At 44.6% G+C, this 15263-nt stretch overlaps 1 protein-coding gene across 1 annotated transcript in view; it reads right to left on the bottom strand.

Annotated features, from left to right (window-relative positions):
* SMC4 (structural maintenance of chromosomes 4) overlaps positions 1–15263 on the bottom strand; it is a 451201-nt gene that overhangs the window by 358914 nt on the left and 77024 nt on the right. The window contains exon 9 of the mRNA XM_069213253.1: positions 8263–8413. Coding sequence (XP_069069354.1) covers positions 8263–8413 — 151 coding nt within the window. The remainder of the gene's footprint in view (positions 1–8262; positions 8414–15263) is intronic.

Consider the following 15263-nt stretch of genomic DNA (forward strand, 5'->3'; position numbering starts at 1 on the left):
CTGATCTTCCCTGTATCTTTTTGAATAAAGAGCCGTCTTTGTGTGTGATCTGGCTCTATTGCCTGTAATTCCTGTCCAAATCTGTGTGTCTTCATTTGTGTGGACAGTCCTTGTTCCTCAGTGTAGGAACTTGTTTTCGGTTCCGAGGCCGGATATTTTGGTACCAAAACCTTTTCGGCTGCTTTTTTCGGCTCAGACGAAACCTTTTTTACTTTCGGCATCGTGCTCTCTCGGTGCTGACCCGTTTCAGTGCCGGTGTCTCCGTGCTGAATCTTCTCTGAGCCACTATCTCGGGCCCGAGATTGCTGTGTGCCGGTATCTCGACCGGAGTCGGATGACTTCGACACCAGCTCGCCCTTTTTCGGTGCCGATGAACGGTCACCTACTTTTCGGATTAAACCATGGCCTGTTGGCGGTGGCGTCCCCTGGGCTTTAGCGCTTTTCTCATGAGTTCTTGGTTTTCGACGTCTTACTAACAGTTTTTGGCGTTTCCTCAGGATCGATCTCCTCAGACTCCGACTCCTGGGTGGAGAATGTTTCTTCCTCCTCCTCGAAACGCTCTTGTCCTGTCGGTGCCGACGCCATTTGCAGTCTTCTTGCTTTTCGGTCCCTGAGTGTCTTCCTGGACCGAAACGCTCGACAGGCCTCACAAGTATCCTCCTTGTGTTCTGGTGACAAACACAAGTTACAGACCAGATGTTGATCTGTATATGGATACTTGTTATGGCATTTTGGACAGAAGCGGAATGGGGTCCGTTCCATCAGCCTTGAAGAGACACGTGGCCGGGCCGACCAGGCCCCGACGGGGATGGAAGAAAACCCCGAAGGGCCACCGGAGCTCTTCTTAATTCGGTGTTGATCTGTTGTAACTAACCCGATACCGAACGCAAACAATACCGACGATTTTTCCGACATTCTAACTAACTTTCCGACCTGAAACACGGAGCGAAAAGGAACACGTCCGAACCCGATGGCGGAAAAAAAACAATCTAAGATGGAGTAGACACCCATGCGCAATAGAGTCGAAATGGGAGGAGTCCCTCGGTCTCGTGACTTGAAAAAAGACTTCTTCGAAGAAAAACAACTTTTAACACTCCGAGCCCAACACCAGATGGCGTGATGTGCACAGCATGTGTATCTGCAGCTACACATGCCATCGAACATATATATATATATATATAGAGAGAGAGAGAGAGAGAGAGAGAGAGAGAGAGAGAGAGAGAGAGAGAGAGAGAGAGAGAGAGAGAGAGAGAGAGAGAGAGAGAGAGAGAGAGAGAGAGAGAGAAAAGAGAGAGAGAGAGAAAAGGGAGGTACCCATGTCAAAATGAGGCACTTTCCTAGACAGCCCACTTCCCAAACAAAAGTGGATCAAACTGACCTTTCCCAATTTGGCATGGTCAGTCCCAGGTCTGTGTTCCATTGTAAAGTCCATTAACTGTAGGGAGATGGACCACCTTAAAAGTTTGATGTTTTCACCTCCATTTCATTAGCCATCTGAGAGTCCTGTGGTCAGTTTGAACTAGGAAGTGAGAATCAAAAAAGTATGGTCTCAGCTTCTTTAGGGACCAGACCACAGCGAAGCCTTTCCTCTCAAAGGCACTCCAACGCTGCTCTCTGGACAGTAACCTCCTGCTTCTGAAAGCAACAGGTTGGTCATGGCCATCACTGATTTGGGAAAGGACTGCTCCGATCCTAAGTTCTGATGCATCTGTCCGCACTATGAATGGCATGGTGTAATCTGGAACTTTTAGAACAAGTGCTGAGCACATTCTTTCAGGGAGTCAAAGGCCTTTTGACCGCTCACTGTCCAGTTTACTTTCTTTGTCAACATATAGGAGGTAAATTCTGAGAGAGGTGCCACAATTGTGCCATATCCTTTCATGAACCTGATGCAGTACCCATTTAAGCCAAGTAATGTCCCGATGTGGGTGGCTGCATCTACCCAGTACAGAATTGTCTGGACCCTGAATTTTAGTTGTTGAACTTGGCCTCCACCTACCAGGTGGCCTAAGTCTACAACCTGAGCCTGCCCTATCTGACACTTGCTTTACTTGATAGTGAGGCCAGCACTTTTAGGAGCCTCAGGGACCTTGCCAAGGGGATCAGGTGATCCTACCAGATAGAGCACAAGACAGCAATATCATCAAGATATGCTACACTAAAGTCTTCTAACCCAGCCAGGACTTTATTCAGCAACCTTTGGAAGGTGACAGGGTCATTCTTTAGTCCAAAGGGCATAACAGTAAACGATAATGTCCATCCAGAGTGGGGGAAACAATAATTTCTCTTTTGCTTCAGGAGTCACACTTATCTGCCAGTATCATGATGTGGGATCAAAAGTACTGAGATATTTGGCTACCCCTAACCTGCCAAATAGTTCTTCAGCCCGAGGAATTGGGTGTGCATCTGTTTTGGTCACAGAACTGAAGACCCTATAGCCCATACAGAACCTCACTTCTTTCACCCGGAGAATGAGAATCGTGGAAAAGACGAGTTTGTCGAGGGGCTCTCAGAGTGCTCAATGACTCACAATTTTAGCATTTTGCTTACTTCAGCTTTGATGCTCTTTGAAATGATCAGATTGTCTGTAGATTTGGAGCTGTGTCCAGTGTCCTCATCATGTTTACCCCCCAAAATTGCTGATCCAGTGTCAAAGAAGAGCTCTGCATGTTAATGCAGGACTTTCTTGCAGTCAGCCTTGTGTTGGTCAGTGAGGGTGACTTAAAAGACTGCTCCTTCAAATGAGCCACCCTTGGGTTTGCTGGAGAAAAGATCAGGCAGCGGTTCGCTCTCAGCTTCCTGTCCCTCATCAGTGACCATGAGCACGGTCATCTCAGCTCCGTCACGATCTGGTTTAAGGTGACTGAAATGGATAATCCTTTAGGGAGTTCCTGAAAGAGACAAAGACCACCAGGTAGGTGGCTTTCCCTTTCCTTTCCAGGATATGGTAGGGTAGGGTCCACTTCATTTGTCCTGGAGGGCCCTATGAGCCACAGACTCCAAAACCCACACCTTTCTTCTTGGTTAGAACTCCACAAGTGCAGCCTTTTGGTCACACCAGGGCTTCTGGAGCTCTCGGCAGGCCTCAAGCTTTTTCCATGCATGTACTCCACCAAGCACATAGTCCACAATATCCAGTTTAGGGTCTGAGAAGTCTCTCATCCTACCTTCAACGGACAAAGTGGTCCCCTCACAGGGTGCCCAAACAGATGTTTAAAGGTGGAAAATCCCACTCCCTTCTGTGGCACTTGTCTGTAAGCAAAAAGCAGACATCCCATCTCCTTCCGGGTTCTTCAGGGAGTCAATCAATCACAACTTTTAATGTCACATTAAGCCAACATGGGTTTCACCTAGCCAGACATGAAGTTTGGACCTCTGTCTGACACCACCCCCTTTGGAAAGCCCACTATGATAAAGACACCAACAAGGGCACAAACTACTGCAGGGGCAGTAGTAGCCATCATGGAAACTGCCTCAAGATACTTGGTTGCACGATCCACTACAACCAGTATAAATCAGCTTTCCTGATGCTTTTCCCTAGAGGGCTGCCCAGGCATAAGAGCTCTGCCCGTAAGGCACAAGTTACTGAAGCTCAGTTCCCTCTGGAGCTGACAGGTCTTCTCTCGGAGGAGAGGGGACCTGAATTGATATCTGTTTAGAAGCTGGTCTTCCAGACTTCTTGCCCTTTCTCTTGGTAGATTGGGCCATTATTCCAGGCTCAAACTCTACTTTTTCATCCTGGGCTTTGCACTATGCTCTTGGTTTTACACACACCCATTCAGGTATACACAGCATAGCTGCAAGAGTCTTTCTTTCGATCTCAGCCCATATTAAGGACTCCAGATCATTCCATAGCAAACACTGGACAGGTAAAGCAGGAGATACCACCACTTTCTTTTAGCTAGTAACCCCACCCATTCTAAGGATACCATCGCCATGTACCTTAGCCTGATTATCAGCACTGAATACGGAATGTGTCTCACCAGTCAAGTATTGGTCTGAGGGCACCAGTTGCCTCTCAGGGCTCATCCCTAATCCCATTGATATGTGGCTGTTGTCTATATCTCTCCAGATTACTAGACCAGACAGCCAGGACAGCTACATCCACCCCCACCCCTGAGATTAAAGTTACCTCAGTAGGCTCACTGACGTGTCAGGGATTACTTGCAATTCCATCTGGAGACTTACCCTTGCATTTGCTGCAGGTGCACTAGAGGCATTCTTTTTCTCCCACTTTTCATGGGATTGGGAGTGCTAGCACTGTATACTGTATCCTGGTTGCAGGAAGTCTTAAATTGTTAATATTCGGCTTCCTGATCCGCTACCTGTGTATGAGTGATCACAATTCTTTAATTATCGATCTTTATATTCCACTGAGGGCTAATAAAGCTATATGGTCAATACAGGGTTTAGAAGCAGGGAGGCAGAACAGTCTTACAATTACACTGAATTCTAGTGATTGAGTCATTCCATGGGATGATATAAAAGCATACACTTTCTAAATTGCCTAGACGATACAGCAGATGGGGATTCAATACTTCACTCCTCTGAGCTAATCACAACACATATTGGGCAGGCTCTCTTAAGACGCCCTCATAAGAGACAATCAAAACAGTACTAATAGTTTGAGTCTGCTTACACCAAGGAACATCAAGTTCTAAAGAAGGCATTAAACAAATCCCAGAAATGTTGATGTGGCTAAAAAATCTAATACTTCCTACAAAGAGATCTTGAGAAAACTGATATATTAGTTATTAAAGAGGATCATGGGATACTTTACAAGAGGCTAGTTACCAATGTGACAGTACTACATTTTGGAAAGTAATTATTTCATCCTTTTTAAGGTAGTCCTCTTATCCCACCCACTGTACAATGTGTTATTCCTCCTAATTATTAGGTCAAATAGTTTTCTACCATTTACTCCCTGTCTATAGGGGGGGGGCTGTGAAGATCTAGTTAAAAGCCCGGGTCTGAAGTGGTTTGCAGGGAACATGGAAGTTCAACTTAAAAGAAGAAGTGAGTGTAATTAAAACCAGATGTAAAGGGAAGGACCCAGGATCAGATGAGGTCGCTTTAGACTAGTTTATTGGCAACTTAGATCTGTGGGCCTCCATCTTGACAAAGGCTTTTAAGGCATCTGTTACTAAGGGCATGTTTTCCTCTTGGTGTCAGTCAAGGATTGTACCGATTTGTAAAAAAAGGGGTCAAGATCTGGCACTAGCTGCTGTAGAATTTTTTTTGCTTTTAGACTACATCAAAGATTGCTGGAAGAGTTTTTTTGGCAAGACTGGGAGAGGGCAGATGAACAAAGGGTTATCAGTGATGTGCAATACAGGTTTCGCAATGGAACTGTAACTATCAAACAGTGCTTTAATCTTCATTTGATGACCATTAAGTACACAGTGGCAAAAAAATGGCTCAATGTATCTTTTTTTTTTTTTTAATGGACCTAATAAGAGCCTTTGTGTTAATCATGCTAAGATCTGAGCGCTCATGGGCGAGATGGGGGTTAATGCAGCATCATTGATACATTTTTAGACAACTTTACACCAATTTCACCACTTGTGAGAAGTATAGTAAAGGTGGAAAATGTACAGATCAATTCAGAACACGGAGAGGCGTAAAGCTGGGGTGAGTCTTGGCACCCTTCCTCTTTATTTTGTATATTAACAACATTGAGAAATATCTTGTGGGCTAAGATATAGATCCTCCTCGTATTGGTTCTCGCCAGATCCCTATTTTATTTCACATGGCATGGCAGTTTTGATGGCCCGTACAGGGACCGGCCTACAGTAACTCTTGGCTCACCGTCTCATTTGTGGATAACTTGGGACTGTCTGAATCGAGGGAAATCATATATGATGATTCTTGGTCCTGCCACAAGAGATCTTGACCTCTTTTTATTTGGGGCGGAAAGTGTGCCAGTGTTGATGCCTTTTCCTAACTGGGTGTCCACTTAGACCGTACGAATAGTTGGTGTCATCGTAAAGAAAACATGTGAACTTATTTTGAGAAATCAATTAATGTGGTTTTTGGATTTGCTACTAGGTTTGGCACTAGGCCAAATAAGAGGTCAACAATTTATATGACTAAATGTGTTACAACAGCTTGTTATGGTGCAGGCATTTTCAGTATTATTAATGTTAACTGTCTCCAGATTGAAGAACATTTTTGCTTTAAACGTTCATTGGCTGTCCCGAACTTCTCCTCCTACATCGTAAATCAAAAATTGGGTGCACCATTGTAGATCACTTTAACGACACGCCTTTAATCCTACGGCATGCAATTTGGACCAAGCTTTCAGGTAGTACGAAAATGGAAATTAAACTTTGATGGACATAAGTGAAAAAAACCTAAAAACATTAATGTCCGACTCCAGTATGCATGCAAGGGAGGTGGAATCGCAGACAAACTCCAGTGTGTGGTATGAATCCCCCGTAACGCATGGTGGGATTCAGCTATGCATCACAGTAATTACCCATACTCACAGGTTGGTGCTAACTAGATTTAGTTTAAATATAGCCCATCTGTTATTGGTGTTCGCCCCAGTGTGTGTGGAGGGAGACTTACCTGTTTGTCCCTCTGATGGCTACTCCAAGCAATGCATTTTACATATTTCTGTGGCTTTTATACATTCTTAATACACATTTTATTATCCCTTTGCTGAAAAAACTTAATTTGACTCAATTAAAACGTATCCTTCCCTATTTGCAACAGTTACCCATTCATTCTGCTTTGCCTTCTTTAAATTGAGAGCTAGAAAACGATCAGTTGTGTAATATGTACATGTATATTTGCTTATGATTGCACATAAATTCAACTTATCTTTGTCGTTACTTTTTTTTTTACTTGGTATGTCATCACCCTAACTGCACTCACCGGATATGACAATTCTAAATTTTTGTAATCATTTGGCAGTAATGTTATCTCATCTATCTCTGTATACTTAATGGCTGTAAACATTTTATCTGCAGCTTTCATGGGTCACGTTTTTAAAAACCTAAGGTATTTTGACTTTGACTGAGGGACCGAAGGGGGGAAAAAATTATATTACATATACATAGATTGGTGATACACAGTGAACAAAATTGGCAGGTTAACTTCTACCTAAGGGCTCACCCTACTTGATCCATCATACAAGTTTAGAACTACTTTGTAAAGACAAGCCTGCAGGGGCCGCCTTTTACAATAGAATTTCTACTAAGAGGACTGCTACGTAAGAAAACTAACCTAGCTAAGTTAGCAACTCGGTGGATTTGAGGGGGATGCAAGGTAAAGGGAAGCCCCCAATAATACCTTCCTCTAAACTGAGGGAGCATGAGCAATGTTCTACGTAAAGGATGGACAATTTCTGAATCACGGAAAGCTAACCACCACAGCAAGCAAAGTGTGGCACACATTCCTGGGCATGGAGAGGAGACAGTGCCCTTGAAACAAATATTAATACTCTGAAAAAATTATAGCAATTCTGTCTGGGGCACCGCAGAAAGACTACGCTAATCATGTAAGATCCAAAAGACAAATAGTGACAGGCAGGAACAACTGACACGACAGTGGTCTAGAGAATGCACACATGTTCAGAATCTCATGCAAAGTTAGATTTAAATTGGTGCACTCCGGCTGCCTGTCAAGAACATGGTTGACCAATAGCATGCATAAAAAATACATCTGATAACCAGTCCATGGAAGGTAGCAACGTCTCACACTTAACCTGGTTATATCTCAAACAAATGGAATTAGTGGGACAGGACTGCAGAATGGCTTAAGTCTGCTAATCCAGCTGCACCCACAAAAAAAAAAAAAAAAAATGTTTTCTGGAACTAACCCCCCCAAAAATGAGGACTGAGGGGGTTGGAGTTCAAATTTACGTTTTTTGATGCTAGGTTGACCGTTAGCAAAGAGAAGATTACCCATTCACTGACTAACCGCTTAGACCAAAAAACACAACACTGACCATGGGATGGAGATAGCTAGAGATATATATATATATATATATATATATATATATATATATATATATATATATATATATATAGCTAGATATAGATATAGATAGATATAGATATATATATATAGATATATCTATATATCTCTCTCTCAAAGTAAGTGATCAAGAAAGCATGAGATTGCAGACAACAGTTTGTTCTTTGCCTATGCCTACTTGATTCATTTAGTATCACTGCAATGAATCCTGCATTAATTTACACCTCTAATATAATCAAAACAATACAAATTATGATAAAGTTGTAAACAGGAAAATACCTTTTCTTTGTCTTTCTGGAGTTGTTTTTCAAGTTTTTTCACTTTACTTTTTGCATGCTTCAGTTTCTCTCTCACATTGACATCTTGCAAATCTAGCTGAGTAAACTTCTCTCGGTTCTCCTCAATGAATTTGTTAATTTTGTTGAGTTTTCTAAGTAGAAAAGAATAAAATCTCAACGTATCCTACATGTTTTTTAAACTGACCAGTATATTCGAAGAAATAAGGAAAACTTTTTCATCTTTCAATACAAAAGCAACCATCACAAGTGTTAGCATTCCAGTTGTATTAGCCACACAAAATTTTAATTCAGAATTGGCTGATCATGAGCTACTCAGGGAAGATTATTAAGTTCATTATCAACAAGGGGGTAAAACAACATGTTAAAAAAAAGGTCTAATGTGATTCAATTGAATAAAATAAGCCTATGTTAAGTACTTTAGCGCACCCCTCTTCAACGTCAGGAGCGTTTAAATTGAGGTGGAGATGGTGAAACAGAGCCTTAGTATGGGGGTTGTGGCTAGGTGCTGCACACAACCAACACTGGACCAGGAAAGAGGTACAGGGCCAGCACCTGCTACATTCTACTAAACTTGCTGCACACTTAAGGCAGTGCACAAATCCCAGTAATGCCAAACCAGTCCCACAGATCATCTGGCTTTGCACAGCAGAATGGGTGCTACACCTGCACCCACCATCGTGCCCATAGTGCACACTATGCACTGAACGTACAGTCACCACTGTTTTTAGGGTCGAGTGCACAGGCCTGCAGGGCATGATGTGACACAAAAGGGCAGGGGCCCTTAAGGGTGCAGTGTTCTATTCTCATTGTTTTAGCGTTGCAGCCTATACCATTATGTTACCTTACGTTTCCATATCATTTGCTTAAAAAATTAAAAAATGCCTGTAAAAGACGTTTTAAAAAGGTCACCTTTAATTATTCTTTTTGATTTTTAAAGGCTGTATGCCTTTTATTTTATTTTTTTTATAAATGAATGTGACTGGTAATATAGCCTGTTTTAAGGCTGAAAATGTTACTTTTGTCCATGTGCCTCCTGGCATTTCCAAAGGCAATGATACTGTAAAAAAAAAAAAAAAATATGAAATGAAAGAACTGCTCTGGGTTCCCCGCACATGGGCGGGACTATGCAGTGCGCGTCAAATGAGATTCCCCCCCAAGCGAGAGCTTTTGCACTTGCATTTGGCCATGCACAGCCACCATGGCCGCCCATCCCACAATCCAAACCGGCACTGGGGGAGATTGGCTGTAGAGCCAGGCCCTGTGCCCAACTCTAATTGTGCATGGACTGCAATGGATCCATTCTACATTGTGCACAGATTTTGACCAGGCCGTGGGCCCAACCGCTTCAGATTGTGGGCTGTGGGGCAGTTACCCAAGCGTATCAGGTTAAGCCCAATGCAAATTTCATGCAGATTAACTGAATCGCACCAAAGTTATTAGTGAAAGGAAATACTTGTCCTGACATTTATCTTTGCCTCACAACTTACACAACGGATCTGCTCAAATCAGAACAGTAGTCTAAACCTGCTAAACATCTACTATATTTTTGAGGATTAATCAAACAGTGCCAAATTAGCAGATGAGTCATTTTCTCCTTGTCCCCTCGAAATTTCCCCCACCCCATTAAACGGCCTTACATATCCCTCAGACTGGGCCACGTTTATTAGTAAATCAAACATGTTTGGATCACATCTTTAACTCTTCCTCCTATTGGGTTGGTAAAACAGAAAAACCTGCAGAGAGAACTGCCTGCCACATCTGATGCAGACTCGAAAAGTGCTAAAGATATAAGAAGCTGAACATTTTTATTGTCTCTCCCTTTTACTTTGTCCCCCTTGGACTGGCACAAACTACGTCATACCAATCAAAAAACACAATCTGGAAAATTGTGTGCAGATTACCTCAAAGTGCCTATTTATTAGCAAATAACACCCCCCCCCCCCACCTTGTAACTGCATGAACCTAAAAATGTAAAAAAGGTTAAATGTGCTAAGTCCCTCTCAAACCCATGTAGATCTTTCAAACCATGTGAGTCATTACTAAATAAAAACGATTTTGACCAACCCCCTTCTTTACTTGTGTACCTTTCTCCCAGCCCCAAAGGATCTTCATAAAACTTAATTTAGATGCAACGAGTAACACTTGATAACTGAATTTTGACTTCACAGACTGACCATTCAGAGCAAAAGACAAAAGAAAATGAAAACTTTAGTGGCCCCACCTTTACTATGCCCCCCTCCCTTAATGGGCTGGCACCAACAGAAACCCAGCCCTTCCAGGTTTGTCACATTTTGTGAAGAATCAGACAGTGCCAAATGTATCCACAGATTAAAACTTTTTTGCACCATCCGCTACAGACCCCCTCCCCCCCCCCCATTTTTTTTTTTAACTGATCCCAAACACCTCCTGTCGCCCCCGTTACGGAAAGACACCAACTGGAAAAATGTCACAATCTTAACATACAAGGGTCTACCAAATTTCAGGTGTCTTTGACCAATGGAGACAAAGATAAAAGCTAATTACCAATTAGCTTTTCAACTGGCATGCTATACAAAAGTGTTAACCTTTACAAGAGCACACACGACCTGTTTCAAACTCTTATATTTTAAGAACTACGAAGAGATTTAGACCAATTCAAAAAGATGCACTTTGAATAAAGTTCTATGTTCTTGCCAAGCTCTGTGTAAGTCGTTATAGCAGTGTTTACTCCATCTTTCGTCAAAACTTCCAGTGGAAGCCAAATATTGAAAATAACCTTTATCTCCTCCCCACCCTCCCCCCCACCCCCAAACTTCTGTTCCCATGGACAGATCTTCATGAAATTTAGCATACTGAAAATTGAGTAAATACACTTCCAAGTTTCATGCATGTTTGTCCATGGGATCAAAGGTTCTAAGCTAATCAAAAATTTATTTTCAATAGAAACACTATCACCACTGTACAATAAATAAAATAATTTACTTACCTTTGATAACGCCTTATCTGGTAGAGACATACTCTATTCGCAGATTCCTTAACTTAGAATTTCCCACAGACGTCAGTCTGGAGCTGGAGATTTTTCTCGAGCAGTACCCCTGCATGCTGTTAGGGGTAGCTGTAGAAAAGTGCCATCTCCCTGGTGTAGTTAACCCCGCTTTTTGCCTCATGTCAGTGTGTTTGGATTGTAGTTCACTGGGCTCCGGCTAACCAGGACCCCAGTGACCGTAATCTCTCCCCTAAATTTAGTTGTTGATTACTTTTCACACCCACAATTGGCATTCTGGTGCAGCCATGTAAGTCCCTAGTACATGGTACCTAGTTACCCAGGGCATTGGTAGAGCAGCACCAGAGGTTCCCTATGAGCTGCAGCACGTATTATGCCACCCAAAGGAGCCCCTGCAAACTGTGACTGCAGGCCTGCCATTGCAGCCTGAGTGAAAAGATGCATTGACCCTTTCACTGCCAAACCTAACCACTGCACTTAGACATTATATGTCACCCCTCTGGCAGGCCATTCATCCCAAGGGCAGGATGCATGTCTCGAAGCAAGAGGGTACCTGCTGCATAAGCAGAGTACCCCTACAAACCGCAGGCCAATTCATGGACTCTAAGTGGGGAAAGCCATCTTAAGGTATGTAGTGGATACTTGTCAAAACGGATGATCTAACTACATAAGGGCTACTCCAAACCAAAGCATGTTTGGTATCAAATATGTTCAAATCTTGCAACTACACCGATTCCAGTGTTAGTCGCATGCCATCATTTACTCCAAGCATTCCATAGTGGATTCCCCTAGTTTATGCCTGTGCAGCCTTACTGGGTTTAGCTGCCAGCCCACGCTGCTGCTGACCCCAGACACTGCTCTGCCCTCCTGCTGGTGAGCCAGGCTCAGGCCGGAGGAGCATAACAAAGGATTTCCCACCTCTTACTGTCCTTTAGGTGTCTAAGGGCTGGGGTGGGGTGGCCTCTGAGACTGCTTTGAAAAGCACATTTGGTGTCCCGCTTGTCTTCTAGCTGAGTTGGGAGACTGTAGGCCCGTGCTCCTGCCACTGGATTGACACTCCTGTGCACTCTGACTGTTGCACTTGCCAAGGCTTGTTGAGTCTTCATCCACAAGATATTCAGGGTCCAAAAAGCCCCGGGCTCCAGCACTCTTCAAACCTAAGCTCACTTCCTGTCCTGCAACGTGGGACTTCAGTTTTGCTGGGCTGGTAAGGCCTCCTTGTGACTCCCTGTGTCAAGCGCCTGTGAGTCACCTGTGGGGTCTCCACCTACTTCTGTTGGCCTTCCTGTGTGCCAAGGGCAAGCTCTGACTCCCCCTCCTGGGTAGAGTCTCCTTTACCTTGCTGGTCCCCAAAACTTTGCAAACTCCTCTTCTGCTACTGTTTGCATGTGCCAATGCTTGCTGGTCACTAACCCTCCTGCAATCCGACGGCCGTTGAGGTACAGCTTATTGGCGACTCCTGGGATCTTCCACAACTCCTGGACCCCGCAGCTGGACTTCTTCCACCGACTTGTAGAAACTTCATCTTCAGGAGGGTGGTTATTGCCACCTGGGCACCTCCAAGGGTGCTGGACTCAGTCCCCTACCTTTGCAGGTCCTCCACATCTGCATGGCCGGACCTTTCTTCGTACCCGCTGCAAAGAGTTGATCATCCACCCAAAACACCAATGCTCTTTTTGGGTCCAGGCGTTGGAGTCTCTCCTCTTCCTTAGACAGATGGTGCGTAAAAAGTATGCAAGGTGATAGATTGGCCTACAAGAAAGGGCGTGACTACTTTTGATAAAAATGAAGCCTTGGTGCGAAGCACCACTTTGTCAGGATAGATGGACAAGTGGCGTGGCTTAGTTGAAAATGCCTATAGCTCACTCACCCTTTGGGAAGATGTAATGACCACAAGAAAGGTTGCTTTTAAAGTCAGAAGCCTAAAGGGACAATTATGGAGTGGCTCAATAGAAGTGTACGTTAAAGGTTAGAACCAAATTCAAATCCCATTGGGGCATTAAGAATGGTGAAGGAGGAAACATTGGTAAGACCCTTAAGGAACCTTCTAACTATAGGGGACTTAAACATAGTGGGTTGATCCGACAATCTCAGAAATGCAGAGATAGATAAATGACCTTTAGGGATGCTCAAAGCAGAGCGCTGCTGGGTCAAAGAAAGAATAAAACAGGAGGACCTCCGAAAGAGGGGCAGAAAGAGGATGAGGTTGGGGTGGTGGGGGCAGACTTGTCTGTACACTATGCCACAAATGTATTCCAACAACAGGCGTATACTGTTTAGGTGGAGGGACGCCTAGCTTCCAAGATAACATGAGAGACTTTGGGTGGAAGGTCAAAAGCTGCCAACTGCCGCGCATCAATCTCGATGCAAGAAGGCAGAGATTGGACAGGTTCAGGTGGAGAACCCTCCCCTGCTGCTGCAACAGAAGCACCTCCCGAAGGGGCAGTCTGATCAGAGGATCAAAGGCTGTGCTCAATAGCTCAGGATACCATGCGCTTCATGCCAAGTCCAGAGCCACAGAGATTACTTGGGCCCAGTCATATATAATCTTCTTGAGAACTCTGGGCAGAAATGCGTATAGGCCTGAGCTCTACTCAAGATGAAGTGTCACCGAGCGACTGCCACCATGGAAACTCCAACTTATGAAACTACTGACATTGCTCCTCCTCTGCAGAGGCGAACAGATCTAACCAAGGCTCTTCCCACTGCTGAAAGAGACCTTGAGCCACCTCCGGATGGAGATGCCATTTGTGATCGACTAGGCATTGTCGGCTAAGTTCGTCCGCTCTGGTATTCAGAGAGCCCACCAGATGTTGAACCACCACGGAAATGCCCTAATGTTCCAGGTGGAGGCCCTCTTGACAAAGTGTCCACGACTTCACCCTCCCTGCTTGTTGCAGTACCAAATGGCAGTGGTGTTGTCCATGAACACCTGCACTACTTTCCCTTTTGGAGAGGGAAAGAATGCTTCCAATGCCAACCTGATTGGTCTCTGGCAGTCGGGGCTCCACATCAACCTTTTGGACCTCAGAGCAGATGCCTCTGATCTCCACTTTTCCCATGTGGTCAACCCATCCCAGGAGCTTCGCACCAGTCACTACTGCCAGATATGCTTAAGGAAAGGAGAGGATCTGCCTCTGACCAAACTGCGGTTCAAAAGCCACCACTGCAGATCTTGAGCTGTTCCCTCGGAGATCTGGACCATGTCAGAAAGATTCCCCTGATGCTGCGCCCACTGGAACTTCAGGGTCCCACTGCATAGCTCACATATGCCATCTGGCATGTGTCACCAAAGGGATGCAGGAGACCGCATGGACCAGCAGCCTCAGTCACTCTCACCAAAATCCAGCATAAAGGCTGACTCTGCTCAGGAGGATAAGCCTGAAACTGCACTGTGTTCAGCACAGCTCCAATGAAAGGGAGCATTTGAGAGGGAATCAAGTGGGACGTCAGCATGTTTATAGTGAACCCAGCAAATGCCGGAGGTCTTCTGTAGTCTGGAGATGTGATACAACAGCCTGGGGTGAACCCGCCTTTAACAGCCAGTTGTGGAGGTAGGAGAAGACAAACTCCTGACCTGCACAAATGAGCTGCGACCACCACCATCGTCTTGGTGAGGCCGGGGGGGGGGGGGGGCATGGTGAACTGAAAATACTCGTGGCCTAAAGCAAAACAAAAGAAAAATCTGTGGGCTGGAAGGATGGGAATATGGTAATAGGCTTCCTGCAAGTACAACGCTACCATCCAGCCTTCTGGGTCCAGGGCAGATGGAACCTGAGCCAGAGTGAACATTTTGAACCTCTCCTTGAGATTGAGGGATCGAAGGTCTAGGATAGGTCGGAGGACCTGGTCCTTTTTGGGCACCAGAAAGTAGCAGGAATAACAACCACGACCTCCTCCTGACACAGGGACGCTATTTATGGCTCTGTTTGCCAAGAGAGCCGTAACCTCCTCATGGAAAAGTGCCAGGTAATTGTCAGTCATCCAGTCATAGGACG

The sequence above is a fragment of the Pleurodeles waltl genome, chromosome 11, assembly GCF_031143425.1.
Source record: "Pleurodeles waltl isolate 20211129_DDA chromosome 11, aPleWal1.hap1.20221129, whole genome shotgun sequence".
Classification (NCBI taxonomy): domain Eukaryota; kingdom Metazoa; phylum Chordata; class Amphibia; order Caudata; family Salamandridae; genus Pleurodeles; species Pleurodeles waltl.